Source organism: Enoplosus armatus, chromosome 2 (assembly GCF_043641665.1).
Source record: "Enoplosus armatus isolate fEnoArm2 chromosome 2, fEnoArm2.hap1, whole genome shotgun sequence".
Taxonomy (NCBI): domain Eukaryota; kingdom Metazoa; phylum Chordata; class Actinopteri; order Centrarchiformes; family Enoplosidae; genus Enoplosus; species Enoplosus armatus.
Window position 1 is genome coordinate 118,874 of NC_092181.1, and position 13,072 is coordinate 131,945.

At 38.9% G+C, this 13,072-nt stretch overlaps 1 protein-coding gene across 1 annotated transcript in view; it reads right to left on the bottom strand.

Moving 5' to 3' along the window:
• Positions 1-13,072, bottom strand: part of tusc3 (tumor suppressor candidate 3) — a 65,465-nt gene that overhangs the window by 8,376 nt on the left and 44,017 nt on the right. Inside the window, exons 7-8 of the mRNA XM_070917158.1 lie at positions 7,373-7,436; positions 1,856-1,930 (exon numbers count right to left, since the gene is read on the bottom strand). Of these exons, the coding sequence (XP_070773259.1) occupies positions 1,856-1,930; positions 7,373-7,436 (139 nt within the window). The remainder of the gene's footprint in view (positions 1-1,855; positions 1,931-7,372; positions 7,437-13,072) is intronic.

The window sequence follows — 13,072 nt, forward strand, 5'->3', positions numbered from 1 at the left end:
TCCAACTGCAATTTCTGTGCATGTTGTAATTGTGTAGAATAAGTGAAACTTTGGCTCTTATATGAATGTGAAGATAAAAATATTAGACCTATTTTCAGTGTCAAACTGACTGCCTGTGCACTAAACGCAACCACAGTAGCATGCAGTAACTAACTTTTAATTGTTTCAAAATGAACTAATAAGTGATTACAAGCCCACTAAATAATTTTCTTGTCGAGCCAAATCTGGTTAATTTTGCTAATGCCACATAAATCTACCTGCTAGTCAAAGTTTATCAACCACAGCTCAAGTAAATTTAAATAAGGGAATATCATGGAGGAAATAAAAAAAAAGGGGTCTTTGCATGTTGAAATTATTCTGGCATATCTAAATACTGTAGTTGTATATTCAGAGGCAGATATGGGGCAGGTGAGGGGTCATCTCAGTGATTAACTGGAAAGCAAAACAAGTGCTTCTCATTTTCAGGGCAACTCCAGCTAATTGACAGTTATGCAAATACACGTCACACTAATGAAAGTACTGCGATAATGGTTAATTTATGCTTGGTGTCTGTGTGTGTGCGTGTGTGAGAGAGAGAGTGAGTACATGTCTCCCATCTCAATCTTACTGTCCAGCACTGCTGTTAAACACACCATTTTCTTTTTTTACCATTTTAAAATTAATTTCTTACAAGTCCCAAAAATGAATGAAAAGGTAAAGGTAGCTGGTGAAGCAGTCTGTCTCATGCATGCGCACAACAAGGTTGTGGTAATGCGCTAAAAATTGCATCAATGTGCCGGCAAAGGCAGTAAAGAAGAACACTGCTAGCAAGTAAACACGCGATAATGACACAGTGAGTAACACTGAAACACTGATTTGTTTTCAAGAAACCTACACAGGGCACCTTTAAGTATAACTTTCAGTGTAGTTTTGTTATTTTGCTTGTACATGTTCTCACACCCTCTTTCTGTGATTCTGAGTCACTTTTATTCACATTTGTTTGTTTGTCAGATGAGGGAAGAAATAGAGAGATCACAACTGAAACAAAACATATATGAATTCTGAACAAGAAACTGCATCTTGTAATGTGCAACTACGTGTTCTTAAATTGTCTTCCAGTGCGCCTGCTGTTCCTAAACCAGGGTGCAAATTACTGTATGCTCAAGAAATAGGACATGTATTCCAGCAAAACAGGCTAGTGAGCACAAAGCATAAGAGGAGGGTCCAAAGACATTTGTCCTATTCAGTGTAGCCTGGAGTGGTTGGGAAGCCAAGTAATGAAATGTTATTTTCCGGTTATAGAGAGTGGTAGCAAGAGGCCTAGCAAAGACATAACTGCTTATGAAGTTGGCGGGTCTAAGTCCAATCTTAAAGAAGGAGAATCCTCTCAGCACTCAGGGTAAGTCTGACAGATAAGAGCCTGAGCGGAAAAAGGATTTCCCTGCAGTTAATGTTGCAGTCAGAGGATGCCCTTTTCGAAGAGATTTAGGAAGCCAAACTGTAAACAGCAGCCAGGAGAACTTATTGATAATACTTGAATTTGTGGCTTTCCTTTGACTATAAGACATTTTAATTAGTTAACACATTTATTCAGCTGAACAATAAGTGTGTGCATGTTTTTTACCTTGTTTATTTCACCAGTGCTACCTCTTGAAACAAGGATTTTCATGCATTTGATGCACATTGTGTGTTTCAAGGATAATCACCTAACTGGTAGCTACAAGGTGGCTCTACAAACTATGCCACTCAACTTAGACACACACACACCTTGCTTACACTCCTGACAATTGTTTCACTCAGAACGCTCCAAAACTGAGGAACCGGAAAAGCAAAGAACGAGGACAATAAGAAGAAAAAAATAATCTTCTCTACTTACTTCTCCTCTTGCCAACGTCTCCCTTGGAGGTGGCAGCCTCATTTAGCAGCACCATCCCCATGGTGATTGCAGCATCTGGGACAAGGTTGTCAAGGAAACAACACACTCACATACAGGAAAGGGAGAAGGTGGAAGTACACACTGTCCCAGGAAGAACTGCTGGACACACATATGCACTTACAGATATGCACATGAAGCAGATTAGCAAGAACATCAGTCATATGTACTATAACAGCACAAAGTGTGTGTGGACACAATAACATGAACACTTGCACAATATGAAGCAATCCAGTACAAAAGCCCTGCAATACATACTATCTAATTAAAGCTCATGACTATCATGTTTTGAGAGAGGAGTTAAATAACCTGCTAATGAAGTCTGTAATGAATGGTATTGCATTATACAGTATGCTGGAATAGAAAATTTGAATTAAAACAAGAGACTTTGCTCATAAGTCACTCTCCCTTTTCTTAAGTATTGTAAAAATATGTTTTCGAATGAATCACAAGCAAGTTTGTGTTATTTTTTTATTCGAGGGAGGGCTCACACGGCAACACTAAACTAACAAACTGTTTATTTTTCAATACTGAATTAAATCTGCAGTGGTAAAGCCTTACCCCTTGGAGGGAAAACATCATAATGGATTCCCAATTCAATGATTTTTTAAAAGCCCACACAGATGTGAAGTGAACTCTGCAAACATAGCAGACTAGCAAAGGCACAAAGTACACATGCCATGGTCCTCGCTTTGGTAGAAGAGTAAGCTCTCAATAGTGTACACTGTGATGGATTACAACAGCACACAGTTATAGAAAGGTAGAACACGTGAATCCTGACTGAGCTGATTCTGAATTTTGTTGACAAGGAGATGAGAAAGTAATTGGTAAAAACATTAAAAATTCGCCGCCAACCAGCCAAGAATTTGTGACAAAAAGTCACTGTGACTGTGTGTTGATGAGATCGGTTATCTGATATCTGCTTATTTTGATTTTTCTATTAACTGCGAATACTTCTTACATTTTTGTAATTCTCAATCTGCGGAAGCTATCGTAGATCCAGCTGACCATGGAGAGGTGGATATCTTACTTAGAGCTTGGACTGAATGAGGAACCACTGCTGAAGTGGGCTTGTTAAGCCCATTGAGACATTTTGCCATAAACATTTAACTATCAACAGTTCATACAATATTGTGAACATCTGTCAAAGCAGATGACCGCCCACCTAGAGTCTGGTTCTGCTCGAGGTTTCTGCCTCTTAAAAGGAAGTTTTTCCTTGCCACTGTCGCCAAAGTGCTTGCTCATGGTGGGAACTGTTGGGTCTCTGTAATAACATTATAAAGAGTCGGTCTAGACCTGCTCTATTTTGTAAAGTGTCATGAGATGACTTTGTTGTGATTTGGCGCTATATAAATAAAATTGAATTGAAAATTGAATTGAATCTCTATTTTATAGAAGCAAGCAGTGCTCCATTCAACACTTGAGCTGTTCTGAAATCACTGCAAAGCACAGCCTCAGGTGGCTTATAATTACAGATTCTTTTCTTCAGCCTGCTTTGCATACAAATCCACAAAACTGGAGAAGACCTGACGGGGTGCACAAACAAAGGCTGCCACATGAGGAGATACAGAGCAGGAACTGAGGCATCATCTTGATGATGTGGTAAGAAACATGATATGCCTGGCGTGCCAAAAACACAAGAGATATCTCCACATACAGCTATAAAACTAGAACCATGGAAGACGGCAGTTTGGATGTATCACAGTGTGATAAAGGAGTCATGATAACAAAGGGAGACATATCAGTGTATAGAATACGACCGTGCAACTGCACTGAACTGTAACTATATAACAGACATTTCTATGCAGGGATCCTACATGCACACCTGTCTACAGCAACAGAACATCAGAAATGTGTGAAGCAGGTTAGCTTAAACAGACCACTGTGTGTCCAATCTGGCCATCGCAGTGCTAGCTCAGCCATCTGCATTCATTGTATCTGTCATGGTGTACCCTGATCATTCTGGAAAATATTCACACTACGTCTATATGTATATCATTAGACTAAAAATGTATCTTTGTCGTGCTCGACTGATTGATACTGGTATTAGTCTTATGTGCACATTACCAAAACAAAATGTCTGAAAAGTTGGGTGGTGAAAGCTCTAATCCTAGTTTTCCTTGGCAACAAAATTTCAATCAATTACTTCCACTCCACTGAAAGTGCTCAAATGTAGGGATGTCACCAAAATACTAAACAGGCACAACATGAAATTCCAATTTGTTGACACAAAAGGCCATGATTCGCCATAAGCCTACTTTGCTCAATTTAGTCAATTTCACACACCTTTTTTTTAGCATTTTATCCTTTGGAACACAAACAAATGTTAGCTTTAGATTTTTAGAAGTCTTTTAAAGCTGAAATCCATTATGTTCGGACGTTGATATACAGTGGCTTGCAAAAGTATTCAGCCCCCTTGAACTTTTCCACATTTTGTCACGTTATGACCACAAATCTAAATATATTTTATTGGAATTTTATGTGAAAGACCAACACAAAGTGGCACACAATTGTGAAGTAGAAAGAAAATTATATATGATTTAAAAAAAGAATTACAAATAAAAAACTGAAAAGTACGGTGTGCAAAAGTATTCAGCCCCCTTTTCTCTGAGTGTAACCAATTGCCTTCAGAAGTTGCCTGATGATTGCTAAATGATCGAATGTTGACCTAATGACTAAATAGAGTCCACCTGTGTGTAATCTAATCTGAGTACAAATACAGCTGTTCTGTGACGGCCTCAGAGGTTTGTTAAGAGAATATTGGGGAGCAAACAGCATCATGATGTCCAAGGAACACACCAGACAGGTCAGGGATAAAGTTGTGGAGAAGTTTAAAGCAGGGTTAGGCTATAAAAAGATTTCCCAAGCTTTGAACATCTCACGGAGCGCTGTTCAATCCATCATCCGGAAATGGAAATTGTATGGCACAACTGCAAACCTACCAAGACACGGCCGTCCACCTAAACTTACAGGCCGAACAAGGAGAGCACTGATCAGAGATGCAGCCAAGAGGCCCATGGTGACTCTCGACGAACTGCAGAGATCCACAGCTCAGGTGGGGGAATCTGTCCACAGGACAACTATTAGTCGTGCGCTGCACAAATCTGGCCTTTATGGAAGAGTGGCAAGAAGAAAGCCATTGTTAAAAGAAAACCATAAGAAGTCCCGTTTGCAGTTTGCCAGAAGCCATATGGGAGACACAGCAAACATGTGGAAGAAGGTGCTCTGGTCAGATGAGACCAAAATTGAACTTTTTGGCCTAAATGCAAAACGCTATGTGTGGCGGAAAACTAACACTGCACATCACTCTAAACACACCATCCCCACTGTCAAACATGGTGGTGGCAGCATCATGCTCTGGGGGTGCTTCTCTTCAGCAGGGACAGGGAAGATGGTCAGAGTTGATGGGAAGATGGATGGAGCCAAATACAGGGCAATCTTGGAAGAAAACCTGTTGGAGTCTGCAAAAGACTTGAGACTGGAGCGGAGGTTCACCTTCCAGCAGGACAACGACCCTAAACATAAAGCCAGGGCTACAATGGAATGGTTTAAAACAAAACATATTCATGTGTTAGAATGGCCCAGTCAAAGTCCAGACCTAAATCCAATCGAGAATCTGTGGCAAGATCTGAAAACTGCCGTTCACAAACGCTCTCCATCTAATCTGACTGAGCTTGAGCTGTTTTGCAAGGAAGAATGGGCAAAAATTTCAGTCTCTCGATGTGCAAAGCTGGTAGAGACATACCCCAAAAAACTTGCAGCTGTAATTGCAGCAAAAGGCGGTTCCACAAAGTATTGACTCAGGGGGGCTGAATACTTTTGCACACCGTACTTTTCAGTTTTTTATTTGTAAATTTTTTTTTTAATCATGTATAATTTTCTTTCTACTTCACAATTGTGTGCCACTTTGTGTTGGTCTTTCACATAAAATTCCAATAAAATATATTTCTGTTTGTGGTCGTAACAAATGTGGAAAAGTTCAAGGGGGCTGAATACTTTTGCAAGCCACTGTATTGACATTATATCATCTGTATAATGGATTGTGGTAAAACGCTAAAAACCTGCACATGTACAACAGCTGGAGGCATTTTCAGTCCTCTGGTACTAAGAAACGTTAATTAGGTTTGTCAGGTTACAATGCTAACCGTCTAACTTCATCACTTCAATAAATAATATCTTTGTTTTCTAATGTTACTTCATCTGTCAGACATTGTCACTGCACTCAAAAAACGACGTGATTAATCTTCAGAAACATGTCGTTTGATGTCATCTTTGCTGGAGTTTGAAGGTGCTAAATACATTAACTATAGAGTAACTAACTGGTAGGATTTAGAAATAATCCAGAGGGAGTGCCCGGGGGGTCAGAATTTCTACCCTGACTGTGAATGTTTGGTTGACATAATTCATTGATCCTGTCCCATCTGAGTATAGTGGAAGGAACACCTAATACCACAAGGTACATTCACACTATGTTTGATAAACAACAACTTTGATTAAAAACGTCAAATAATATGGCTGCATCTGTCTGTATATGTCAGTGTGTATGTCAGAATGAGAGGAATACATATATCTCTTTTTCCGTTTCCTCCTAAATGGTGTAGTTATGCAACTGTACAAGGTACCTGGGTGTGTGTGCATGCGTGTACAAGGAATTAAACAAGGTTACGTCCATGGGGAAACTACATCTATGACAGTCATAAAATGTGTTTACACCACCTGCCCAGACAACAAGGGTAGGTGTGTTAGCATTTCAGCAGGTGTGAATGAGTGTGTGTGTGTGTGTGTGTGTGTTTCATTTAGATGTAATCAGATGGGCAGAAAATAAAAAAATAAACCATGTGAGCCTGGACAAACAAATATTGCTCTGCAGCAGGTGCGACCTTGGACCTGCTATTTCCCATGGGGACAAACACAACAGCTAGGAATGAACGGTATCATTACCGTCACACATACAAAAGCATCAGTGCAAGTACACATGGGTACACAAGCAGACAGAGACGTAGACAAACACAAACACAAACAGAAACATCTATCCTGCCAAATACAAGTACACACACACACACACACACAGACACACACACAGCCTATAATCAGGAGTTGAAGTTGGAACAAATCAGCCAAGGAGGTGAAGTTAAAAGAGGACAATCTCTTGTGTTTGTATTGCCTGTTTGTTCAGTCCACCAGGCAGCCTCCCTATGGAGAATGCACACAGATGACAAAGCTTTCGGGTTGGGAAAATAAATGTAGCAGACAGCAAAATTGGATGCTGTTTAAGACATGTAAAAGGTGGCTCTCTAGGTGTTGTGTGTATGCAAATGAAGAATTAAAGGACTGTTTTTGCCAAGATGAGCAGTTGGACATTTCACACAGAGTTCAATTGCTCTGGATTTGCAACACCATGTTTCAATTTATGTCAAGACATGAAACATGCAAGACCAAACCATGCTGGTGAAAGGATACTCAGAAGAAGGATGATGTGAGACTCAGCCACAAACTGAGCCTGACTGCTGCCATGAATATAACTCTGTGGAGGACAGAAAGAGAGGGAGAGAGGCAGAGAGACATGTTAAGTTTAATGTTGTTCATTTCAATTGACAAAAGGTTACACTTGGTAACATTCTCAGAGAAAAAAAATAGAATAAGGAAATGGAGGGTTGAGTTATAAATAGTGAAGAACAGGATTGTGCAGAGGGTGATATCTAACAGAAAAGTACAGTAAATAAAGACGGATTTGGAAAATAACCTTTTGTGACAAATTTCTTCATTGCACATACAGTTACAGAATGAACAAATGGCCGATACCATCCCAAGAGAGAAACTTCTTATCATAATGGACACAGGTGGTTTAGAACATAATGGATAGTAACTTTTTCCTCCGAGGATATGCCTTATATTCAGCAAGGCAGCAGCAAAATGCTTTTCTGTGTGTTTGACGCAACTACACGTGGTTTTTATTCAACTGCATGAACAGGACTATGTCATTTGTGTGTGTGTGTGTGCAGATCAGATTAAGGGTGCATGCACGTGTCTGTGCTTGTGTATTGTGAGTCATAAACATTTCTCCCGTGTAGTGCGTAGGTGTATAGAGGTGGGCAGGAAGGTCAATCTAACTCTACTGTAACACTCACACATACAGTCACACACCATATTGTTTTAACTCACATTCATTGCCCAACCACTAAATGGACCAAACTAAGTTGTCTTTGGCTTCACCCCAATCAACATGGGTTACCAATAAGACAAGAGTAAAAAACAGTAAATATTGCAAAAATATCAAAGTGCAAATTCCGCAAACATAAGACAAATGTACAAATTCAGTGAGGGCTGGTTATTAAGTTGTAAGTTATTAAGCTTCCTGAGTATGTATAACCTTTGTATATTAAAAAACATGATCTGTGTTATCTGTAAAATTAAGGTGGCTGTCTATACAAGTTCCTAAGTATTTAAAACAACTAACCTTTTCAACAGGGTGACCCATGATTGTTGACATAAGTCTGAAATTTAGTGTTTACTGAATATGACTATTTCCTTGGATATTATCGGCTATAATATTCTAATATCTTTTATTTATTCATCTAATATCTTTGTGACTGTCACATCCTTGACCACCTCTCATATGAATCACTGACCGTTTTGCTTTAGAAATTTGTTTTTTTGTGTCTAACTTCATGTCAGAACACTCACTCTTTATTTATGTCACTGCTCTGATGACATACAGTATCGTTGAGAGCTGTACTATTAATATTTTCTAAACCCTCTGATACCACTACACACGGCTAAATTTGTTATCTTTTTGTCTGCTGATTTCCGACAGCAGAATGTGAAGCTCCGCCATGTGAAATTCTTCTTTTGGGTGACATTATCGTACATGAAACTTGCCCGCAGCCAGAGCAGAACAGATAGCCTTATAAAGCAATTTTAGGGGCGATTATGATAATAATCAAATCTCATGAAAATGCACCTCCTCATGAACAGATGGCCTTCATCAGTCTGAAATGAGCAATTTACAAAATTGTTGTGTAGTTTGGAGAATATGACTTGGAACATGAGTTAACCTCACAGAAAAAAAGTAAGAAAGGTTTCCGATAACAATACGAATGCAACACTTGCATGAGGCCAAAGGAATGATCATCCTCATCCAAGTGTTTTGGTTTAGTTTAAGTCTGCGTCTATGTGTTAACCTAAATGAACTGACACCACTAACAATTGTTAAGACAAGAAGAGGACCAGTCTTTGTCAAGGTCATTTTTACAGCCATAATTATGGCCCCTGAGTGGAGTGGTGAATGTTTTTTGAGTTTAGCGATGACATTTCTTCATTGCACCAGTATGTATCGATCTGTGAATTGCGTGCGCCATTAGACTCCAAGTGAAGTACTAACATGTGTAAGCAAGGGTGTTTGTCACAAGCAACTACTTCTTTTGAGGGTTGTTTGAGAGTTAAAACTTGGATAGGATTCAGCTTAGAATTAGTATTTGGTTAGGATAAATATATTAACTTAGTCTTTGCAAAGTCTTTACATCTACCAGTGATACTCGACTCTAACAATGTATTTGTCTGTAAATGTGTCCTATCGAGCCAACCAATCTAACACTTAACTTCAATGTGTCACTTTTCTCTGTTTAGATCACTGTCTGTTACAATCAGTACCTATGGCCTCAACCACTGAAGAAAGTCTCCCATAAAGCACAATGCTTGATACTGAAAACCTACATAAGCAAGCTTCTCTGATAAGGCCTAATTCGACTGGCATCTGTCTGTGTGTGATGGAAGAAAGGTAGAGAGACAGACAAAGGAAGGAAAAGAGGAAGTCTTGTGGAAATGAGACAAATAGAAGGCGAGAGAGAGGAAGGAAGTCTTTCAGTGTGTTTCACATTGTTGAATCCCTGCAGATTATTAGCGTCTAGGTTTACGACACATCTAGGGTCTGTTTTCCCACTTGACTGCCTCTGTGTTCATTTCTTTCCCTATCAGACAGGAATAAGGATGGAAAGATGAATAGAAGATGACAAAGGAGGAGGAGTAAAGGGTGGACAGCTTTCTTTTGCTTCACTGGAGAGAATTTTTGCACTTGAAAGCAGACATAAAGACGACAAAGGCTCAAGTCTGAAACAGATCCTTTTGTCTTCAAGACAAACCAGTTGTTCTGCATTAGCTGGGGTTTTTGAATTGTTATCAAGATGCTTTCCTTATTGACTGACAAACCAAGTCTCCTTTAATACCACCATGACAAAAGGTTTGTTTTGGTCGTGCTGCACTTTATTTGGAAGTTGGTAAGAGATTGCTTTTTGCATTCCTAATCACCACATGAGAAAGTGCGACTCAGTAGTGACATGACTATTATGCTATGTTAAATTCATGAAATTGCAGGATATTTCCAAAGATAAAAGCCGCTAGCACTAGGGTTGGGACATTTGCTGGTGCAACAATGATTACATGTGGAAAAACAAACACACAAGCAAAGAAACATCTTGTGTTTTAACTTCCTGGCACAACATTCGTAATGGCATTTGGCTTTTGGAAAAGCATGCACATTTTAGGGGTGTGACTTGGGTGCTGATTAAATAGCATTGTTGTGAAGCACCATGTGTGTCTATTGAACAATTTGAAAATGGAACACTCTGGTCCAGCAATGATTCAAAATGAGACCCTTTCCTACTCTTATCTAAGCCCATAAATTTGCTCGGTTACGAGTTTATAAAAGGTATACCAAGACACACTAAAATACACCAGCTCTGCGATAAATCCTACCTTCATTAAACTTTATGGGGGTGGACAAAATCTTAGAAACACCTCTCCATATAACACAATACAAGTCAACATCACCACAATCTACATACATTCATAAGGACATAAACACAAGTGCAACTTGATACAGTGTGACACAATGACAGAGTTTAATCAACTCTCCTCTATAAACTCAAACTGAATATGATCACTATGTTCATAAAGGCATTGAATTGCACTAGATTTGGCAAGGGGCACCCTATTTACCGGAGACTTTGTGTATATTGTAGTTAACTATTGATTTATGACAGCACGCTGACAAACACATTGGCACATGAAAAAAAAAGTGTCAGGGAAACTGAAACTGGGCTCAAGATGAGATGAGATGTTTAAACATCCCGACTCGCATGCGGATTAGATGAATTTACCCTAATTCCATCCCAGTTTCAAGGCGCATCTTTGTACAATGTTCAATAACTGTACAGGGAAAAAACGTAAATACAGGGCAATGAATGAAAGGTGCTTGGAGAAAATGGCACAGCTGTGCCACATTACAAAAGGCTAACTAACTAGCCCATACGCAGACCTTAATGAATTGAATGAGACAGGCTCAGTCCCCTTTTCAGAAGACTGCTGAACAGTCACTCTGGGAAATGATTGCTAAATCAAGCACAGAATAAGTAGATTAGGAAGGTTAACAGAAATTGTAATTACAAATTACAAAAAAAACATCACATGAAAACTCCTGAAAAACTTGGAAAAACCACAGATTGATGAGAGAAAAAAGCATCAATATCTTAGGGTGGAATTTTTTCTTCAACACTAAATTGAACAATTATTACTTAATACTATTTTTCAAGACACCGCTCTCTGCATGTTACCTCCTCAACATAGACTGAAACTGCAGATAGAGACTATGGGTAAGAGCAGTGCTTGGGGAATGAAAAATTCCTCAATCCATGGCGAGGCACTTCCAATTAATCTGATGGATTAGAATGCAGGAGTTCCATTCATTAGTGTGCAGAACTGAGTGTGTGTGTGTGTGTGTGTATGCATGTGTATACTGAAAGCCAGTAAGTATGCGTGTTTGTGAATGAGATTGAATGAGAATTTGTCTGAGTGAAACAATGTGTGTGTGTGTGTGTGTGTGTGTGTTCATTAAAAAGACAAAACATTGAGGTGGTCTGGAAGTAAAAGCAGCCACAACTCGTTGAGCTAACATGCAGATGAATAGCGAAGCTAAGTCAACAGTCACACTCATAACTTAATAACTCCCTTACTTAATCAAACCCACAGGTTACCCACACAGACCGACTTATACATTTGAGAATAATCCCATGAAGTCTTTGAAATGTGGTATGGTGCTGAATATAGCCAGATATTATGCAAAAAGAACATTTACTTAAATTAATGACTGAGACAAATTCATCTGTTACATATACAATATATAACCTATATATGAAGACAACTTCCAGTGTTTCTGCCACCAAATGACCACCACATACAGTACTTGTTGAAAACAAAAGGCAGGAGAACTTCACTTCAATTAAATTTCACCCATGGAATCAAAAGAGAACTTTGACTGTTGTACAGCACACCAACAAAACTGTGTTTGGCTAAAACAGCCTTTTTTTATTGCCAAAGCATATACAGGGTCAAACATACATCTTACCCCTATCTGTAGGTGGTGGAATTGATCCTGCGAATGCTTGAATTGAACCAACTTACATTAGCACATGTCTCACATCCCAACTGTGCCACAATGTCTGACTATCTGTTAAGGGCCATAACAGCCATCTAAAGATTCTCAGTACTTCAAAACCTGTATTTGAAAGACTTTGTGCTATGTCTTAAAAACACATGTTTAAGAATAAATCTAGTATCCGTATTTGCATGCCAGGAGAGGGCAGGGCGATTGCGGTTGTCAATAGTTGGGGATGTAATGATCAAAGTCTGTTTACCCAACATTGTATTGATAAAGTTGTATTGATTCTAACATTAATTATTATACTATGAATTTTCCAGCATAGATCATTATACAAACACTCTGCATGCCAAGGAAAATGCATTATTTCTCTTAAAAGCACTGATGTTTCATTGTGGGTCTACGGCAATTGTGACAACAATTAGTATTCTGTCCACCTTTTATTTACCACATCCTTGGGTAAAAGACCCATTTAAAATGCACTGAATAACTTTGACACAATGAAAAGTCTATGCAAAATATAAACTCAGTTATGAAATGCTTCCTCCTGAGGGTCTCAAGAAAATAGATGGTAAAAGGTTAGCTCAATCAAAAATCTAAATATCACGTTAGAGCTCTAAAATATGTCTAGACCTTTACCAAACACCTCCCCAGAGGATAATTTACTATAGTATATTTTTCATTAGCATGCTCTTAGGATCAAGATCTTGGGAATATACGTGTTTACA